Source organism: Trachurus japonicus, chromosome 19 (assembly GCF_045865225.1).
Source record: "Trachurus japonicus isolate A0001 chromosome 19, Traja_1.0".
Classification (NCBI taxonomy): Eukaryota; Metazoa; Chordata; class Actinopteri; order Carangiformes; family Carangidae; genus Trachurus; species Trachurus japonicus.
The window spans coordinates 8,840,254-8,862,120 of record NC_140925.1 but is presented as its reverse complement, the minus strand read 5'-3'; the positions used below and the strand labels follow the sequence as shown (position 1 = coordinate 8,862,120).

Genomic DNA, 21,867 nt, shown 5'->3' with positions numbered 1-21,867 from the left:
CACGTTTTATACATATACATTTTATATGATGGTATTTTCTTTCCTCAAAAGTGAACTGTTTTGTCGGCCCAATGTCTTCTCTCTCCGACCACAGGTTGGGAACCGCTGTTTGAAAAGTATGTAGTGAATCTTCCAAAATTGAGGTTTACCCTTAAACCTGTTCCACAAACATTTTAAACATTAAATGAAATACAAAATTCGTCACATTGATGATTTTCCTGCACCGTTGTAAATCCAATTAACAGTGCAACATGTAATAGACCATACATTTTAGATACGCTTGCATGTTCTGATGTTCTCCAACTCAGTACATCCTAAAATAAACATTGCTCACTGATTTAATGAGTAATCCCAGTTTGGTAATTGCTGATTAACTGTAATGTACATTGCAGTGAAATGAACAGTTTATACATTATTTTTAAGCTTCATGGTGCATCTCAGCCTCGATGTATTGAATCGTGCTCATGTGTCAGCACCGAGAGTCAGTTAAGTCCAGGCGTGTGGACCACATACAGCGAGGCAGAGATTAGCGGTCATTGCCTCTTTGCGTTCAGATCAGTACATTTCAAACACAGGCAGCTGCACAGTGTCTCAACAGCAGAAGAAAAACACTTCACAACTCACTGGAACATAAAATTTTGAAATCTGGGATCCTTGGATCTGTTTGCTGTTATAATCCCAGACTTTATAAAAAACAAAATACATGGCTGCCAGGCAGATTTAGGAACACAGCTTGAGTTTCCAGGTTGTGCTATTAAGTGAATTCATTTGTGGATTAATTTGTTCTGGCTTAACCAAACAGACGAGGTGCCACAAGGTTTCTCTGGGATCTTATTACCTGAAAAACTAAACAAAACCTCACGTCAGCACATCGAATACCTACAAAGTGCTAATTTGAATATATTACCCCTCTAATAATATCCCCATACATGCAGTGTGCTGTGCATATTTTCCCTGCGGTTATAAATGGCAGTTGTCATAAACATTATGCAGTGTGAGGGAGGTCAGAGAATGCATATAGAAAGCTGCTTGAACAGGAAATAGCAGGAAGTTTAGTCCCACTTGGTTTGTGCAATGATACCGCCTAAAACTGTAAGTGTTCTGCTTCCATATCCTCTTATGATCCACTAGACATTCTTCTCCACATGGGGTGATGGATGACTTAACCCAGAGCTGCGCTTTTTGCCACAGTTGACCCAGATTGAACTACGTGTGTGAGCTGTGTTTATGTGTGTGGAAGGATGTGTGTTTCTGTGCTTGACTGAGAGCACAGGACAGGAGAGACTGTATGTTGACATGTGGGTGAGTGTGTGTGTGTGTGTGTGTGTGTGGGCGTTTGGCCACGTGCAGCCACGTTCGGTCGCGCAGCACGACTGACAGCAGTGATGTATGACTCGGTGCCACTTCATCCGAGTCTAACCGAGACACATCGTCTCCCTCGGTGTAGTAACTGGAGGGGTGCTAGGACTCGTGGCTCTCAGCAGGATTAATGTCAAATGGAATAGGAACATTAGATAATCCCCTCTGCTCTTGTTCTAATATACAAAGTAGCGTCATGAGGATTTCCAACCGCTCCCATCAATTGAAAACAATGGTCCTGCATGTTTTCTCACGGTTGCTGGGGTGGCTCCGTCAAAGTTGCGCCCGATTCACCCGAGCCATCTTTCCTCAATCAAAAAAAAAAGCTGCCTGCCTGTCTCCACGAGTCATTTTGTCTCATCTCCTCTCCTGTCTGTTGTCTCTTCAGAGTCACCCTGCATCACTGAAGCTCCTGATTGAAGTGGAAGGTGAGCAGCTGCTCTTGGCTCTGGAGAAAAACGAGTAAGTGTTCCCTCCATTCATAATCTGCCTTAGCTCGAAAACTGAGTGCTTTTTGGAGTACAAATGGGTGACATATGCGCTGCCCAGGGGCTACAACTGGGGCTGTAGCCAAGCTGTGTGTCACACATAACAGCCAGGGAAGGGGAGGGTGGAAGCATTTCTCTCTTGCTCTTGCTAGCATGCAGCCTGCTTTATTTTTCTTTTTTTTTTGTTCGCCGAAACAAAGACTTGAAAGACAGAAATTCCTGAATACATCAGCAAGATACTGATGAAAACCGACATCTTCCTCCTTCTTCTCCCTCTATCTTTTCATTTGATCTATTGGTATAACACAGGGGAGAAGGAAGCTTTGTTTGAACACAGCACACACTCGGCTCTCTGTGTAGTAAGATACTATCAAAACAGTGTTAGTCAAGGGACTGTCAAGGAGGGGGAACATCATTTGAAAGAGATCAGGTTATCGGAATAGGTACACTTTGACAGAGACGTAGCTCTGGATCTGTTCAGAGGAATATTTGTCATCCTTGCGTTTTTTTTACACGAGGGCTCAGACTGAGCGTGGCCTCGGTCTCAGACAACCTCCGAGTCGAGTGTATTGCTGAGAAGAATGGGACGTGATTGATGGAGCAATATGTTTTCCATCCAGCTCTGCTGCCACACATGAGCAACCAGGAACAAGCAGAGCTTTCTGTACGATAGAGAGAAAGAAGGGAAAGGGAAGCAAAGAGAAAAAAGCGGATGGGTTTTTTTTTTTTTTTATGCCAGAGTCAGCCATGAATCTCACTTGTTTTCCAGACTTAATATATGTAAATTCCACCTGCAGACTGTGGGACAAAGCTTTCAACACCAGCGACCGCAATTTTATGGCTTACCTACTTTGAAAATATTTTGATGGGAAATCATACTCAGTCTTTCTGTCGAATAACATTCCTGCTTTGCACAGGTGGGGATTTTGCAAAGCTGACTTGCAGATTGTCAAATTTTCACCAGCCCCATTTATAGCAGGGAATTACGTTCTGTTGCAGGGAAAAACATTTCACCCCCCCCCCCCCCCAAGCTGCAGTGGAAGTGGAAAAACACCTTACATTCCCATGCATCACCAACATGAGCTTCATCCAGTGTGGCTGTCATCGTTGTCCAGCAGCGTTAAATGTGAAGTCCACAGTCAGGCTCGAACCTCCGAGCCAAGAGGAACAAACAGAGACGATGGAGAAGTGCAATCTAGATCTTACTAATGAGCTTGAGAATGATGGAAAAGACTTTACTCAAACAAACCCCCCCTTGTGCGTCCCAAATACCAGTCTGTCGGAATTTACTCTCTTACACTTGTCTAGAAAACAAGATTCAGAGGTTAAAAAGGTGCAAAGGTTAAATTTTCACTGTCTCTCCATGGGCAGGTCCATCTGTGGTGAGTCAGAATCCGCTAAATAGGAGCCTCGTTGCAGCATGTGGGTGTGATACAGTGAAGCACCAGCAGCACTTCAGGAGGATGCATGTTGCTGATTGAGTTTGCTGTGGTGAAGCCAGACCTGAACCTGCTGCGCTGACATGAAGTTGAAGGTTCTTGTCTGAGGTTTCTGGCAGACTGGCTGCGTGCTGCTGATAAAATCCAGTTGTTCAAACACAGCCGGCATCTGTAGAGGAGGAGGAAGAGGAGGAGGAGGAGGGGGGAAAATGTGTTCCAGAAATGATTTGAGTGAAATCCTCTCAACCCCCAGATTTATTTTTGTTTTCTCAGGTCTTCATCAGTAAATATCGCTGGCAACACAACACAAGCGAGGTGTGCTGCACAGCTGAGCACCACCATTAGTGCTGCACCATGAGGTGAAGGCACTCCGCGAGTGTGTCTGAACTCACATCACCCCTCCAGTCTAGCAGAGGGTAGCAGAGGTTACCTAAGGAGGCTGGGGGTACATGAAAATTTTATCGCAAGCAGCTTGAAATCATTATAGTTTTTGTTTCTGTTTTCTAGGAAGGATCATTAGCTATTTGTTGCAAAACCCGAATCATCCCCGGTGCATTAAACAGCTCAACCAAAAGGCCAAAAATAATAGAAACGCGTCTCTCGAGTCACTGTATTAAGCCCTTTTGGCTCAGTGACTGACCTGTTGTAGAACTTTGATATTTGCTGCCATGTTTAACCTTCAGTTTGATCCCTGTTCTAACAGTATTGACCCAATAAATCAGACTTCTTATCAGAAAAAGGCCAGTCAACAGCTTCAGGCTGATGAAAATCCTCAAGAATCAACCACACACTGTGGCAGTATGTGCTGAGGAAGAATTCAGACTGTCACACATCATCAGTCTGTTTATGGTAAATCAGAAGCTTCAACAGAGACAAACACTGTCAAGAGAAAGTTATCCTGATAATATCTGTGTAAGTTAGAATGTATCATATTTCTCAATGGCATCCTTTCAATGACAAAAAATGACAATGTTCGTGTAACAACATTGACATTGGTGATTTCTAGTATTACCAAAATCAAGAAGCCGACAGCTAGGGCTGAACAACAGATTGGAATATCATTGAGGAATATCACTTCTTGTATCAAGGTAAAATATGTATTACAAAACACCTTATATGTTGCATTGTGGTGCTACAGAGGTGCCTCAGCCTACATATCATGTTCTCCATGTAAAGGGACACAACTGTTGGACACAGACCCCAGCAAAACCAGACGTTCAGCAATTTTTTAAATATATTAATAATCAATAAAATTTATCATATTCCTTTTTGGCGTTGTCTTGGTCACAAAAAATAGCAATAGTAATGTGAAAGTATCATTGCAACAGTTTATTTTATTCATATTTTATCTGTTTGCCTTACTCAAAAGGGACCATGTGCAGCTTTCAACATAAATGTCAGCATTTGATGCAGTGCAGCAGATTATAGCTTGAAGCTAATTCACATCTGCGAAGAAAGATAGAGAGAAAGAAGCACACAGCAAATATTTAGTCAATATGGCGCGTTCAGATATATAGTTCTAAGCAGCTTTTTGACAGTCTCTTTAACTCTTTTATAATATATCTTACCTTGCCTTTTGAAATGATCAATATCTATTAATATGTAGGCTGTTTTGGTTGGATTTAAATGGCTGTGATGGTGAACAGTGATATCTGAAGAGCCTGCAACACGATGGAAACTATTCTTCACACTACGAAGTGTGTGTGAGACACTTCTTCGGTGTGTCTGGTCTTTGGCGTGAAGGACTGCAGAAGCAGGAGATGCAGGCTTCAGATATTCCTACAACACCCACTTTAAACGCAGCCTGCTGATGGGATGGAACGGCCTCCTGCTGCCTGGAACAACATGTCAACCGTGTGAAGTGGCGCTCCAAATTATGGTTCAAAAACATGGCTGCCTGAAAGATCAAGGTTCTCTCCATGGGGGAAAATGCTGCCAATTTCATACACCCATGTACTGCTGTTTATTCCGATTTAAAAACAGCAGTAAAAAAAATTGCTTAGTCTGAGACAGACACTTTAGTTGACAGCTTTTGACTATGAAAACCAAATCAACTTCTTACATTTACATTTGTAGGATATATAAGATGGCCTCAACAGAAAGGCAGACTCACAGCATGAAGGCCATTCCCGTAATTATGATCACTTCCAGTTGGGACCTCATGGGAAATAGTCCAAAATATTAGCATGTCTGTTAATTTCTCTGTGGTTAGAAATGGAAAAAACCAACAGGGAGAAAGAAACTTTGAATGCATGTGGATATGACAGCACTTCCTTAATGAAGAGTCTGATTTCACTGCCCAAAACATATATCACTGGCGTTTTAGAGGAGTGGCTCTCTTTAACATCAAGGGTGTCTAAACTGAAACATATTAGACCACAGACCCCCATCTGACAAGATTTAGTTCCAGGGTCCAAGATTTTTTGCTTTTAAGATGTTTTATTACAGAAACTGTTTGAAACTCATGACCAAAACAGTCACACATTTCTGCCTCTTTGCTACTTCTGGATGCAATAGTGAAAATATATGAATTCCATTTTTGCTGGGGACCCCCCGCTAGAGATCAGACTCCACTTTTGAGAATAACTGTCAGTCACAAATGCCGTGCTTTTCCCAACCACACAATAAAAATGTCGGGTATAAAACCATTTGATTGAACCCCATGTGGCTTTTAAAAGATCTAGCAGGTTCAGGCTTTCATGTCATTTATCAGCAGTGGCAATAAGTTCTGATCATCCTCATCTCGAATTTTCAGTTTTTTTTATTAGATGAAGGGACTGATGACAAAATCGTGGAAATGAAAGTCAATGTAATTTCATCTGTTTAATGTAAAATTCACACCCATCAAGTGACTATCAAACCTTGAAGCCCAACAGTTCTGCTTCCCTTGATGTTCTCAACATTCTAGGTGAACTTTGTCGCTGTCTTCTGCTGCATCTGAATCTTCTTGGAAAAGTTAAGTCACTAGAAACTGTTTAAACAGAAACTTCAGATGGTCTAGGACTTCTGCTCTTTATTACTTGTAGCTTAAGGTCTTTCATTACCTGTCGCGGTGAGTCTCTGAACCCGACTGCTCCCACTGAGCTTGTGTGGGTTTCTAAGTGTATGTGTGTGGGTGAATGAGTGGCTTTATGAAGCACTTTGTCCTCTTCAAAGGGAAATGTGGTAGGCTTTATGTGTACTTTACATCCATATAGGTGTATTCATGTCTTTTTTTCATGTAAGAGTGGGTATTCATTTATTTTAGTCGCAGCCTGTGCACATCTACCAGTGGGAAGAATTGTTGAGCTTTGACCCGTGGGTATATGGAACAACTCCTGACCAAGCTGTTCTTGCAGTTTTTGCTGCTCTGTGCCTTTGAATGGGAAGCCTCCAGCCATATCAAGATCAGTCCCAAGCTGAGCAGGCAGCATGCTCTCCATCCATGTTTCCCTTTCTAATGGACTGCAGGATCATTGAAAGGAGGCCTGGGGCTTGTCAGCTGGGTGGACGATGTTCTTGGTTGCCTGCACTTGGGGTTTCTCCTCATCGTGTTGTTTAGCCTTAAGCATAAGGAGCCTAGAAGGTCGGTTATCCATCTTTTGGAGTCTTTTGTGTTCCAAGCCGAACAGACAGAGAGGAGGATTCACATATGCATACTGTAATCTGGCCCTGTCCTCTGGACAGAGGGCGGGCAGTGGATATGTTTCCTATCTCTCTGGTGTTTGGAAGAACGGTGCAATTCAGCCCTGGACAGTGTCCAGACACAATTTGTTCCAGTTTGCGTATTTGGTTTTTGGGATGTTGTTTAACTCCGTATCTCAGACGGGATTTGCTTCTGGCCTGTGACCTGTTGCTTCTCTCAATGAAGACATCCTTGTGTCTCAGTGAAAACGTGCACAGGAAATGGCCTCTCCTGGGGACCTGCATAAACAAGAAGGCGAAAGACGACGCACAAATAACCATCCCTTTCTGGAAAAAAAAAAGACATCCCCATGACCTTCTTTGTAGAGTTACTGTCTACGACTGCTGAGCCACACGCAGATTTGCTTGAGGAACGTCAAACCCCAAAGACACCCATGTGTATCAAATCCTTCCTCTTGTCATTAAGCCAGGATTGAGACAAGGAGTGTATCAAATCCTTCCCCAAGTCATTAAGTCAGAAATAAAACAAGATGGAAAGTCCTTTTCTCATTTGGGCTTCAGGGCTTACTCAAGGTGAACGGTTTAAAATGTGTTTATTACAGATTTATATCTGTAATAACTGCATCTATCATGCATGTCTTTCAGACAGTCAGTGCAGCCACAGCTCTTCTTCCTCCATTGTCAATTCTTTGATTGATCGATAGGATAGTTGACTAATATTTTTATGTTCAAATCTTATAGTATTAAACTTTTCAACACTTCTTTGAATGCGATACCTCATGATCAATATGCAGTAGCTGTCATTCTTCTCGAGTCTGAACTTCTCTGATTTATAAGTGATTCGTAAAAATAGAAGCACACTCATGCTAAGATCCCATTAAGTACTTTGTTCCCATAGTTACCTGCAAGCCCAGCATCCTTACATCCTCTCATTATGGAGAGGATGGAGAGAGAACATGTGGATGAAGAATAGCACAATGTGAGTAATGATGGAGGTGGTGATTTGAAGTCTCCATTCACCGAAGCTCTAAATATAGACGACATCCGCTGACAGCCTTGCTCCTGATTTTCTGCTATGTAGCCATAGGTCAGGACAATAATCAGCAATCGTTAGCAAAGCGTTCCCATCTCTTGTATAAATGTATAGACAGGTAGACAGTGGGTGAGGAAGTTGCGCACTGCATGGCCTAGTCCCTCTCCCTGCATGCTTCTACCAATGCTCATTTGTTTTTCTTCAGACAAACATAGCTACACATAAACCTGCTTTCATCAGCAAGATTTAAGCATTCTCACACACAGGGTGCATGCTGTAAAATTCAGAGGCATCAAACCTTATTTCCCAGCGAAGGATGCGCTGAGGCCTTTGTACCTTCCTTGTTACCCTTGTGGCTGCAAGGCCATGATATACTGTGATTCATTAGTTTCAAAGACAAGCCTAGGAATTGGGCTTGTGTGAATTTTTTTTTTTTTTTTGGAAGGAGCTTTCCTCTTTTGAATTACCTTCTCAGAAGCTCCAATTATTTCCCAGCTTAGAGCAGTGATTAATAAGGTGGACTCGCCACTCCATGTTCCTAACTAATTAGGAGTCACCCAGTAACACTGGAGAGCTCCAGGAATGGCTTGTCCCTTCCCGTAGGATGGAAGAAGAGTGACATGCAAATGGAGGGCATCTTCTTAAATTCCTTCTTTCTTTGGTCAATCTCAAGCATCTCAATAAAATTAATTTGTATATTATAAATGAAATAGTATTTTATTATGCCTTTTTTTTCAAATACCATCACTTTATCTGTTTTGTCACCAATTAGAAATCCCATTTCCTTATTAAAACACCTCTAAAAATACTAAATTTTGCGCAATAATTTCTCTCTGCTGTAGATATTCCACTAAAAAAATGCATCACCTCCTTCACCAGAAATTCCATTGTCAGTGTGAATGGCCCCCAAAGGCCTCAAGTTTCCACCACTCACGTCTGTTTGCACGACTGACTCCAAACTAGTCATGACATCACAACACATCTCACATGTAACTCAGATTAAGTTTCTGTCACGCTACATAAAGTCAAACATCTAAGCGTCACAACAAGTAGAAACATTTTTGACAGAGAGAAGTAGTAAAGTAAAATGTGAGAAAATAATGACTTGGGTTCAGTTTCTTGTTAGAAAAGACTTTTTGTGACTAAGAAGGGTCTTCCTCTCTTTACTCTGAGCCTTTTTCCAGACAGACTACAGGGGTCTCAGGACTCCAGCTGGTAGATTTATTCCTCATCCTCGCTCCCTTTACCACAAAGTCCAACTGAAACCTGCTGTAAGTTTCTCACTGGAGGATGAGCCATCACTAGGGCCCTACAGATGGAGATGCCCTCTGTTTGTGATAGGACTTGTAATTTAGGCTTGTTTAAGCAGTTTAACATAGTAATGCATTTAAAAACTACAACAAAATGAAAACTTACTTCTTTAAACATGAGCTGGGACTTACTGGGTACGGCTGTCTAGAGACAGGAGGACTGATTTTGTGTCATAACCCTAAACAGAGAAACAACTCGACAGCCCTCACCCTGTTGTTTTCCATTTGTTGTATGACTCATCTTATGGGAGTCCTATCTTGCATTATTATGAACCTGGTGTGCAAGAAAGATGTTGGTGTTAAAGTAAGAGCTCCAAGGCTGAACAATAACCTGTTTTTATTTTAACAGTAAATTCCAGTCTGTTATTTTAAACAGGCGCCTATGCGTCTTTTAGGATAAGGTTGCATTAAAAGTTATGAACGGAGGGGATTTTGAGGGTAGACGAGGCCGTGTTTCATTTTCATACCTTTATGTAACTCCTGTCTAACATTTAATAGAGCATAATGTGAGGCGTTATCCACAAGAAACATTTATTGCAAGACTTTTCAACATATTCCAGACGGCTGATAAAAAGCATGCATGTGTTATTTTCTGTATTTTCAACCCTCCAACCTTCTTGTGCTCTGCACTCCAGTACAGCTCCATCAGATGGCACTTTATTTCATTAATGGCTCCACATTTTGTTTTGCATCACTCTTTTTGAATATGAATACAGAATAAGGTGTCCAAAGCTGTCAGTAGTGCGGTCACTTATGATATTGTTGCAACTTGATATTAACTCAGTCAGACAATAGAGAGTACCTGTTAATTGTGGTTTTAAGCACCAAAACTGTCTCAGATTTGTTTTATAGCTCATCTTGTAGGCTTTTCTCGGAGGCTCTAGGTTGGTGAGCCAATCAGAAGAGAGGAGTCTCTGATGCCCTCTTCTGATTGTTTTACTGTTTTCTGAGTGAAGATAGAGCAGACTTTAGGAAAATACCAAATCGTGTTGGACAGTGTGTCCAGGTGGGTGGGCTTAACCTTTGTGTGACATCAAAAAGTTACAGTCCTTTTGAGGCTCACTTTCTTAAAACTAGCCTGGTGTGTTTCTCTGTGGACTAAGCTCTTAGACTTTACAGGATTAATAAAGAGACCTACTTTAGAATAACAACAGACATAAACTTCTCACTTTCCACAACATGGGGCCTTCAAATGTAATATTTCTTTACACACTTAATCATAAAACTCTCATCTCAAACAAATGAGCAAATGACATTTTCTGATGTGCTTCCTCATGTCAATCACTTTATTTGGTTGGTTTTAGAATTAGAAAAACAAATCACTGAAAATGTATCATGCATTAGATTATTCACTGTGAACAGCAATTACCCAACTTTTTAGTGAACCACAATTTGAATGCGCATTCATGTGCCATGAATGACTAAAAAAAACACTATAAAATAGGAGGATTTTGTAGAACTAAAGATAGTTTTTGCGTCTGTGAGCTGAGGCCCCTCTACCCTCATCATTTTTTTTATGTGATCTTTGCCTCAGATTGTCTGTCTTTCTGTGTTTTCCTCTGGCTCACAATCGCTCCCTTTCACCTATTTAAGCAAACACTCTCCATAAATTCAAGTGAAATCTAATTTTCTCAAGGCTCTGGGGTGCCAAATGGAATAAACAAAAGCAGCCAAAGTTTTTGACCTCTGTGGCTGCTGACCATAAAGATAATCAGTCCGGCTTCACAGTCCTGGCTTCCATCCTCCCTCTGACATACAGACAAATACATTTGCCGTAGTTACAGTGTGAGTTAAAGTCAGCCGGGAGGGAACGCTCGCTCTGCTTGACCTCCATCCTGTTCTCTCCATTCTCACAGTCGACTGACCTTCCTATGACCAGCTCTCCCTGCGTGTTGGGTCACTGACTGAACGAAGAAGCCACGCGTGGTCATCAGTCAGACGGTCAGATTTGGGCTGAAGGAAGCCTGTCTCTTTCAGCTGATCTTGCAAAAAAAAAATCTCCCCCCTTCCATCTGTTGCCCTACACATGCTCACGCAGAGCAGTGTCCTTGTGAAAAATGAATGCTGGATGGAAAGCAAAAACAGCATCCGCTCCAGTTGACTAGCACAGCAAAAAAAAAAACAACAAAAAAAACACCAGCAGCAGTTTCCCCTTCTTGCCCTAAAAAAAATATCTCTGCTGATGAACCTTTCCAAAAATGGCGAATTCATCTTCATTCTTTCCTTCTGTGTTCCTGCTTTTGACTCATTTAGAACTTCAAATTCGTGCAAGACTCAATGGGAAACCTGTGTAGGAGTTAGAGTTCAGATGCCTCTTTCATCGCTAAATTTAGCTTAGTGATAAAAGGAAATGGTGCAGAGAAAGTCAGAGACCTGGAGCACGAAGTCTTCCCCTGACTCCTTGTCATGCAGAAAGCAGATGCTTTTCGTTTCCCATCCCACTCGTCATTAAGGTTACGACTCTGTGGCCCCACGGTGCTGAGAGATGGACACACAGGGAGTCGACGGAGGCAGAGGAAGGATGTGTGATGACTGGATTGGGCTGTTTTTGCTTTGTCAGATGAGGTGTGAAGGCAGTCAGCCTTCTCCTCCGTCTACCTGCCTCTGTGTCTATCCCCTCCTCACTTATTTCCTCGCCGTCAGCAACTCCCTGCTGGGATATGGGACACGGCAGGGTCTCCACTGGTTGGCCCCTGCACTCCTCCTCACTCACTCTCACCTAATCCCTCCAGCACCGGGGACAGCACTGAGCTGCCAACAACAATAGGAGCTGCCAGGGTTTGATAAAGAGGCTGTGGAGTGCCTTGGGGTGCAGAGACCCTGTGGAATCGAGCCCCAGCTCTGTGACACGGTTGCCTTAAAATCATCAACAGAGTTTGGTTTCTGAGGCGCAGGGGTCACGGGCAGGTTGTAAATTCACAGAGGGTTAAGCAGGAAACTACATGTGTTGACACATGAGCTGAAGGAAGAGCTATAGGTTGTCCTTCCTGAAAAACAACGAGGCATATATTTACTTGGCAGGAGTAGACCCAGTTGTCCGATATAAGAATTCAGCTGCTGCTGCAGAGGACACTGAAGGTGTGTCTGTGTGTTTTTTCTGCACATTTTAGCAGTGTTAAAGGAGTTAGAGGTGCACTAATAGTTTTTGGGAGGAACATTTATTCGCATTTCTGTCAAAAGTTACACAAGAACATCGTTACTCCTCATATCTGTCAGTTCAATATGAAGCTGGAGCCAGTAGAGTGGAGACTTGTCATCGGTGTGAGGTTTCCAGGCAAGAGGTGGAGACTCCAGGAAGTCACTACGCCCAGCCAAGAAATACTCCTACATCTAAATCACCATGCAGTCACAAACTGATAATATTAGATCCCATTCTTTGATTTAAAGAATGTGAGTTGTCTTAATTAGTTATCTTCAGACAGAGCCGTTTCCCTTCATTTCCAGTCTATATGCTAAGCTAAGTCTACCAGCTGCAGGATCAGGCTTCACATACACATCCAACCTATGGGTAAGAAACCAAATAAACACATTGACCAAAATGCCAAATTCTTTCTATTATATTGCACAAGCTCAAAATATCTTATTTAAATAGATACATCTTTGGATTTCCAACTCAATATATCTATAATAATGATAAATTAGCCATTGAATAAATAAACAATTCAAGAGATTCAGTGTTACCCCAGGGCAGCAGCGTGACGATTGTTTATCAGATCTACAGAAAATAGATGTGAAAACTCTGAAGCTACATAATATCAGAGTCTAGTGGAGCTTGTGCGTGACTCCCACCTCAGAATTTCTATCATCTTGGTTATTGACCCGGTCTGGAAATTGATTTGGTTCAAAATGCCAGTGAAAATGAATAAATGGATCTTCTGTGTGTGGATGCAAATCAACACAAGCTCACCTTTCATTTCTAATCAATTGGTCAACGATGTACATGAACATGCCCCAGCTGTGTGTGTGCTGCTCCATCTGCATGCGCTACCGTCTGATGTGATATTTACCAACAATCTCCCAGAGACGACCCATAACTCTCTGCTTCTGCGGTGGGTCGGCTGAACCTGCATCGCTTTAAGGGATCAGAGGAGCGCGGAGGGGATCAGTGAGTTTGCAGTGTATTTTTTGGGAAATCAATTCTCAACTTTTAGCAACATGCAGGGTGAAGTGGTGTCGAGAGCTGATATCAAGGAAGCGTGTCACATACAGTAACTAAGTCTTTAGTCACTGCAGCAATCAGTCCAAATGAAAACTGGTCATTGTATGAAATGGTTTGTGTCTGTAAATGAATTGGACCACACCTATTGCAAATGCATGAGGATCCTGACCTTGTGCATTACACTTAAGATTAACTTCTCTTTAAATCATTCAGTTGTTTTTGTTTCATCTCCTAAACACTGATCTTGTGACCCTCGGCCGTCAGTCATCTCCTAAAAGAGCACGGGGTCACGGTGTGAACGCAAGCCCAGCTAATACATCAAACCCAGTGTTTTACTCAACAGAGGGAGGACATCTCTCTTACTGACACAATCAGAGGGGTGAAAGACATGAAGGGAGGGGAGAGTGAATTTGTATGCAGTCCTTAATTGTCTGATTTCCCCGAGGATGTGCGAGGCGGGGCCGGAGAAGAACAGGAGGAGGGCACACAAGTACAGACAGGTTTAATTAATTGAAATACTGCTCTCTCTTTTTTTTTGTATGTGCGTTTACCTTGTGAGGAGAATGATAGTCTTGATTGTTTGAAGTTCCCTTGTCGCTCATTAGTTCAAGCACAAGCTTGCAACGAATATAGATGCGTGAGCTGCGGGCCTTGGGCCAGTTCTTTGCAACGCATTTGAATTAATAGAGAAAGCTCCAAGCTGTTGTATTAGCATGACCCGTCCTGGAAATGACTTTGCATTCACCCCGTCTCGGTACCTCCCCCCCGTTCTCAGCCTTAGCCCACATAATGGTCTTAAAAAAACACACACATAGAAAAAAAATGAGAGAGAAATGTGTGATGCAATTAATTGTTTTGAAGCTACACATGGAGCTTATTCTCTCATCTTGGATTGTAGTCACAGAGGGGATTATAAATTACATCTAGTAAATTTCCATCTGTGTGGGCTTTCAGTATTTCCTGATTCTGCTACAGGCTGGAAGACATGGATATCAAAAAGTGCCTAAAAGGTCGCTTCACCCAAAATACCTGTAGTGGTATCAAACCCATTAGCCCAGATTTGTGTCTTTACCTTAATGTAATTGAGCTGAATGAAATTGTGTTTGTGATGCCAAAAATACTATGAAAAGAAAGAGCTGGCAGGAGTAGTGTCTGTTATAACCCAGATTACTGGGAGTGTTTCTATAGTAGAACATAAAGTTTGCAAACTACCTGACAAAAGTTGCACACTTCTATATTTCCTTTTTGATTTTCAAATGCAGAATGCACTGAGAGTTGAAGTAGTTTTTAAAAAAATCAGGCGTGAGGGTGTGCGTGGGGGGTGGTGGTTGAGGGGATGGGTGGGAGGGTGTTGTGGTTTGCTGATGGTGTTGAAAGAGAAGAATGTGTTGCATGATCTATAAGCCGTGAGCCTGTTGTAGCCTATGCGGAGCACACAAAACACAATCCGCACTGTGGAGACGGCGCATGCAGTGATGCGTGCATGTGTACAAGCGCACGCAGACGCTCCCACACGGACGCACATAAATCAAACTGAGCTACCAGCACATGCACACAAGCAGGAAACACACTCTCTCTCCCTCCCTCCCTCCCTCCATCACTCCCACACCCCTCCTCCTCTCACGCAGACACACAAACGGAGCTGGTCCCGGGGGAGTTGAAGAGACAGAGACAGAGGCACACTCTCTGCCACAGAGGAACAGAAGCCCCGGGGGCAGATAGGAGTAGAAAGCAGGATGAAGGATCTCCCCTCCAGTGATCCACAGCAACAAAGGCGATTTGAGAGACTGCTGCTTTGGCACCCGGTATAATTAGTTTCAGATAAAGATGTCACTATCCCATGCCACAAAAAAATAAAAAAATAAAAGAAGGAAAAAGAAAACTCCACCTGGGACAAACTGCCAGGATTTTTTTTTTTTATATTTTATTTGTTTTCCTACCAATTAACTTTAATTGTTATCATTTGTGTAATTGCAAGCACAAGGAATATTTTAGCGTCATATTTTACTCCAGCTGAAGTGGAACATTTTGAGTTCACACTGTGCAGATCAACTGCCTTTGATTAGTCACATCTGATTGCTTTTCCCTTTCCCTTGGGGATCGGTGATATCACGAGCAATAAAATGACTATTGATGTCTCTTTTTTTGAAGACGTAAAGAGTGGTTTGCCCCATTGTAAACTGTCAGTGAGCGGAAGATAATGACTTGCAGGGTTGATCGTTGTCATAGACACCATTTGTCCCATTTGGCGTATGCAGGCATACCTCCGGGTGACAGACGCCGTGTGTGTAAGCCAGAGCCAGATGTGACATGATGTCATACGTCGACAACAGGCAGAGGAACAAAAGAGGGATGGGATGGATCTGTGTAAACACAGCAGACTCCATCTGAGTCAAAGTTGCACTTTTCTCACAGCTATTCTGTTTGAGACTGTGCCTGGTTATGCTTCTATGACTTTTACTACATGCCTGAGATAAGTCCTACAACCAGACAACCAGCGAGAAGTTGAATAAACATGATTTTTTAAAGCATTTAATTCCATTTTCATTGTTCTTGTCAGACTGGAATGATTAGACTGTGTCACTCCAAATTCAGCTGCGGCGCAGTGATACACAAAATGTTCCCATAATATGGTGAAGAAGCAGCATGTGTGCTGAATGTGAGGGACAGCTCCTAGAAAACAAAACCTCATATCTAAATGACATGTTTGTCCGTGCCTTCCAAGCCCATTACCCATGTAAACGCTCCCAAAACAACTCATGAACATTTCCTGGTCTTCCCCCTCCACTATGGCTGGAAACTCATTAAGTGAAAGCAACTGAAGCTGCTGCTTGGGGAAGATCGTGGTCATGGTTATCAGCCACCATCCACAATAAGCTTCTGCCTAAGAGCTTCTGTGGTTGTGTAACAGTATCATGCCAGCCCCCTCCACATTTTCTGCATAGTTATTAGTCTTGAATGGTAAGAGCTTAATAAAAAACAATAACCACAGGTCTTTGTAAGGCTATATTCACATCAGTACCCTTTAGTTTTGAGTGGCATCTCTCTTTGTTCGCAGCTTCATGAAAACAGACTTTTGGAAGCACTGCTGGATCCTTTCAAAATTGAAAACTTCAGTGGGCGTGTTGTAGTCTGAGCAGACATTTAAATGAGGCCTCTGGAAACAATGTCATAGAGAGCTACAGTAATACTTCACCCAATGTATGTCAATGGTCATGTGATGTGTGGATCATTGGTTTTGAAATGAAAATGTAGAAGTGTGGATGTAGCTTCAGGGACAGCGCTCTGATGTCCACATCCACAGGTGATTCCTCGAAATGTGAAGATACTGTGGCAGCATCCATTTCCTCTGATCACACCGTCTTACGTGATGTACTGTACATATGCCACCTTTTTACCTGCACACATGAAATAATGGGAAAACATTTCAGAAACTACACACCCTATTTTTTAAAAGTAACCCACCGAGTTGTGTGTTTCAGCATAGTCTACGTCTCCATCTTCACACTTTATCAAAGATCAGTGTTGCATTTCTGCCCTAATTCCAATTATCCAATCCATTGTTGGTGTGGTATTCATCATCTCGTCTCTGTAATTAGGATCCTGTGGAGTCATCCATCACGCAGACATTGCACAGAGATGACACTTTATTGATTTCACGGGGCATGCCTGGGCTTAACCACATCAATCTCTAGGTGACAGTCACTGCAATAACTGCGTGCCACTACTGCTAATGGCTATTCTGTTTGACCATCATGCTGACCAATTAACCGCCCAGGGATGCCACACAGGTGTAAGGAATCGTAATGAGGCTGTTATGATGGGTTGAAACCAGGACAAAACTTTTTTGATGTGAAATACGCATGAGAACCGTTTGTTTTTCTGCTTTTAACGCAAGCCAAACCCACAAAAATCCACTTTTTCCTTCGTGTTTTTGCCTCAGCACCTTTGCTGCTGGACTAAATGTTGCCCTGAGAGCCCGGGGTGCCACAGAGCTGCATGTTAGATCGCTACTGAACATGGCAGCTTATATAAATGAAGTCAAAACCATCTGCCTTGACTTTAGTTGCACTTATTTCCCCTTCCTCCCTCCTTCTTGGGCAGAAATCATTGGCTAGCATGCTCCAACGGGTCTGTTCATGACATGCTTCGTGAAGACTGGGAGTTGCATTGAGCTCAGGGTAAGCAGGGGGAATTCTGCTTCTCTGCTCTACTTGGCACTGGCCTGCAACACTGCCTGATGTCAGACAGATCACAGCCAGGAAGACTGGCCCTCTTCCCTCGCTCCTGGAAAAAAATGTTTCTAACACTCAGACAAGGTTTTTTTGATTTGGGAGGGAGGAGGTTTGCACTAATGTAGGTTTTCATGCACATGATCCCACTTTTTCCAAGTGAAGCTGGGCTCTTGCCATTTGCCACATGAAAGCAGAGGGACATTATTGCTACCACATTGCCCCATGAGTCCCTATGTTGAAATGTAATGTACTAATTGGGGCTCCTAGATTAGGTTTTACGAGAAACGTATTTCTTTGATGATGATTTCATCTGCTCTAAATGTTTATATTTACATCTGTTCTAAATAACTCTCCGTAACAGAACAGGGCTAACAAGTGTTAGAGGGCTACCAGCTCTCCTGAGGCCCACTGTCCAACTTCTCATTTATCATAGTTAACTCTTGAATTTGTGCAGAAGTCTCTGATTAGGCTGTCTGAGTTAAATGAGACACATCGGAGCCTGTGACTGGGAAATCATTGGACATTGATCCAGCTTAGGCTCCAGCAATGGTAAAGAACACTGTGGTGTCTATGTACTGACCACAGCAGCAAGTCAATTATTAGACTAGACGTTGTTGTAGTTTCTAAATTACTTAAACCATTGTCGCTGAATGTTTAATGGAGTTTTCCATTTGAACTGGGAAGTTGAAATTTCCAAGTTCTCAGTTGGAAATTTATACTTGAACACCCCATGAAGACCAAGAGTGCCGATATGGAAAGTTGAGGGAATTTCATCAACCCCACAACAGAAAATCCAAGCTGGCTGCTCTGCACATCAACAGAAGTGAAAACATGCTGTTTATTAGCGTTTCTGTCTTATTTAATGGTGGACATCAGCTAACTCCAGTATAATGAACTGATGTCATGTCACCAACTACACAAACAAGCTTCTACAGTACAGTACTTTGCCGTATTTGAATGCGGTCAATTGAGTTGTGCTGCCATTCTCAGCCTGAGGTAAATGGAGAGCAGCACGAGCGCTAACCTTTCCTTTGCTAAGCCTGGTTGGATACCTTATCAAGAGAAAAGGCAGGGCAGTTCAAAACCCATTAGTAACCACTGACTGAAAAATTGTCTATTGTTTATTTTTGCCAAATAGAACAGATCTTTGATGCCCCCTCCATCTGCAAGCTTGACTCTATTATTGTGAAATTTTCCTCACAGTTTTGTCTCTCTGTGTCTGTATTCAAGGCACCTGATGGCAGTTTTTGCAGGGAATACTTTCTTTCTCACAGTTAGGTTTCTCTTCCTGGTCTTGGCTTGTAGTCACATAATCAATTCAGTGTTTTGTTGTTCTTCCAAGATTTGATCAAAAGTGTCCCAAGCAGTTTGAACTCTGCGCTCTCCCATGGAGAATGTGTTTTTATGGCCTGTGCGTGACTGCGGCTCAGCTCTTGGTATGTCTGTATGCTTCGGTGCCACAGGCTTTCAGGACAAGACTACATGCACAATCCTGTGTCATAGTCAATAAATAGAAAAAAAACCATTATGTGACATTAGCATATGAAAGCTGAGGAGTCTTTTTTTTTCTTCAGCATGACTGCGCAGTGGAATGTTTGACATTCAGTCAGGACCTTTTCTTTCTAGGTCATATGCAGCACAAACCTACAAATGAGACCTCCTTTTTGCCTTTGATTGATTAGGCTCTGACTCCAATTCATCAAACCTGCTGCAATTAATATATCTCACACTCACATCTCTATCTACTCCCCTCACATACAAGCAAAACAAACATTCACAGTGAAGGAACATGTAACAGAAAGATTGAATATGTTGATAAATCATCAAAGAGATTCATTTCCCCAGTGTTAACATGGTCATGTTGTCTCAATGAGAATGCACGCAGCAGGGAATGTGTTGCCATTGTTCATCATGACATTTATTTCTGTATGTGAATCTATTCCATTTAGATAAGACAATGCGTAAATCATGGTGTTATTTCCTTATACAAAGACAGATGGATGAGACTGACAATGTTGAAGAGATACAACAGGAAAGAATATGATAATTTGATGCAGGAAGAACAGAAATGACATTTAGTAGCTGGCGCTCGGATTAGCTTGAAGTGACTTCATTGTCTTTCTGTCTGTATTGTCAAATCTACTGACAGGCAAAGCTGACTCTTTTCCCCCACCTAATATATTTTCTTTCAAAAAGTTATTCTCAGCCCAGAGACAGCATGACAAGATGTAAACATAACAACTGTAATTATGGGTATTGCACCTGTCTAACTGCTGCTGATAAATTTGCAAATATTTCTTTGTGAGATTTTCGAACAGGTTTATGCAGCTGCGGGAAACTCTGGGTAATATTATCCTCATTGTGTCACACTTGCACTTATTCTGGTTGTGGTAGGTGTCAAGGCTGCTTCCACTCTGCCAGGTTCCGGTGGCATTAACAGCTGGTATGTGGCATCTTCCTATTGACTCATGCTGCCTCCCCCCAGTGCCGACTCCCCCGTCACTCAAACGGAGCCCTGCTGGGGCGCCATCCCGTGGGTAATGCATTTTAAATGGAGGGCGCAACCCCCTGTCCACTTCCTTCCCCCACGCCTCATTAACTTCCCACTGATTGATAAACGGTGAGCTGCTGCTGCCATGCGGGGCGGGCGGTTTGCGGAATTAGACAAATTATATAGTTGGCTGGGGGGAGTTCATCGCTCAGCAGGGATGAGATGCACCTACAAGGATTTGTGCAATGAGCCTACGTGCTGCTGTTCCACGGTATGTGATGTGATTGCAATTATTGCTTGTCAGTCTTATCTCTGCCTTTCTTCCTTTGTAATGTGTAGAAAGCTGAGATCAAACAACTTTAAGGTTCTGTTGTGCTACCATTCCTAACGATGCAGGAAACAATGCAAAATTGGCGGTAACTATCATGATATACACAGAGGCAGCCTGTGCTGCTTGGCTTTTGGATGGTTTCGTGCTTTTTACTGGAAAGAAAAGTCCCCATTGCCATGTTTGAAGGTAAAACATCTTGGATTCGAGCTACAGTGCAAGTGTGAAAGTAATGTGACAGAATTGTGCATTAAGTGGAAATGAAATGACTAAGTGTAGTTGTGCAGGGTCTGTTTTGAGAACTTGCTGGTGCACTCAAGGCTGCTCTGACATTTCAGAGTGTCAGCTGAAATGAGCACACACAAAAAAAAGAGGGAAATGTGCTCTCCCTGTAAAGCAAACTGATGACGTTAACTAATGTTTTTTTGTTTTTTCTAACTCACTGAGATGTGATCAGATACCCTGGAGTGACATTGGTTTAGTTCCTGCAATGACTGTGTTTCCTCTGCTTCAGCAAGACACTAACATCCCTCCCACGTTCATTCATTGAAAAAGTAACATATGGGTGACACATGGGTGTCTGCAGCATGTTCTTGTATACCCACTCTCTCCCAGAGTGTTACAGACAAGCAGTGAGGCACACACACACACACACACACACACACACACACACACACACACACACACACATAGCCTACACACTCACCACAATGGATTGTCTGTTGTGGGCAGATGTTGAGGTTCTGTGTCCGACTGAGAGAGCAGACCTAATTAAGACTGAAGAAACACATCATTTTATTTGGCGCTCTCTACTCTTGGGCCTCACTTTGATCCAATGATTATTACCAGCTCTTTGGCTCTATAGAGGAGGAGAGGGCGGGGAAGCATTGTGTCTCATGCTGACAGCTCCCAAACAAAATAACCCCCCTCCCCGGGTTGTTACAGCTGACACTCCCAGCTGGGTTGTCAGCGGTGAGGTCAGTAAGAGAATCCAGCTGCCTGCTGAGGTTTGCTCCTCTGCTGTGGATTAGCACCAGCCAACCTTCTGCTGGTATCCTGCGGTGCAATACTGTACATGCACTCGCTGTGTAGCCTACAGTACAGGGACACATAAACACTCTCATCCTCACTTGTAATCAGGAACACAAATACATATGCTCGTGCTGTGATAATCGACCCACATTGCTTTATTGGATCTCACTTTGTTTGTTAATCGCTCTCTGCTGTTGATCTGTCGTCCCACCAGCTGAGTTTCCCTGCCTCCTCCAGAGAAAGGAGCAGGGCTCAGTAACCTCCGTAGGTGGCAGGAAGGTCAGCCATCATCTTAATATGGCTTTGGTGGCAGAGTTTTTCTTTTTTTTTTTTTTGACTTTGACTTTGAGGTGCCAGGACAGCACAGCA

The 21,867-nt window shown here is 42.7% G+C and overlaps 1 protein-coding gene across 1 annotated transcript in view; it reads left to right on the top strand.

Annotated features, from left to right (window-relative positions):
• The window catches only part of adam12a (ADAM metallopeptidase domain 12a), a 70,582-nt gene that overhangs the window by 11,539 nt on the left and 37,176 nt on the right, over window positions 1–21,867 (top strand). Inside the window, exon 3 of the mRNA XM_085760643.1 lies at window positions 1,748–1,821. Within this exon, the coding sequence (XP_085616769.1) occupies window positions 1,748–1,821 (74 nt within the window). The remainder of the gene's footprint in view (window positions 1–1,747; window positions 1,822–21,867) is intronic.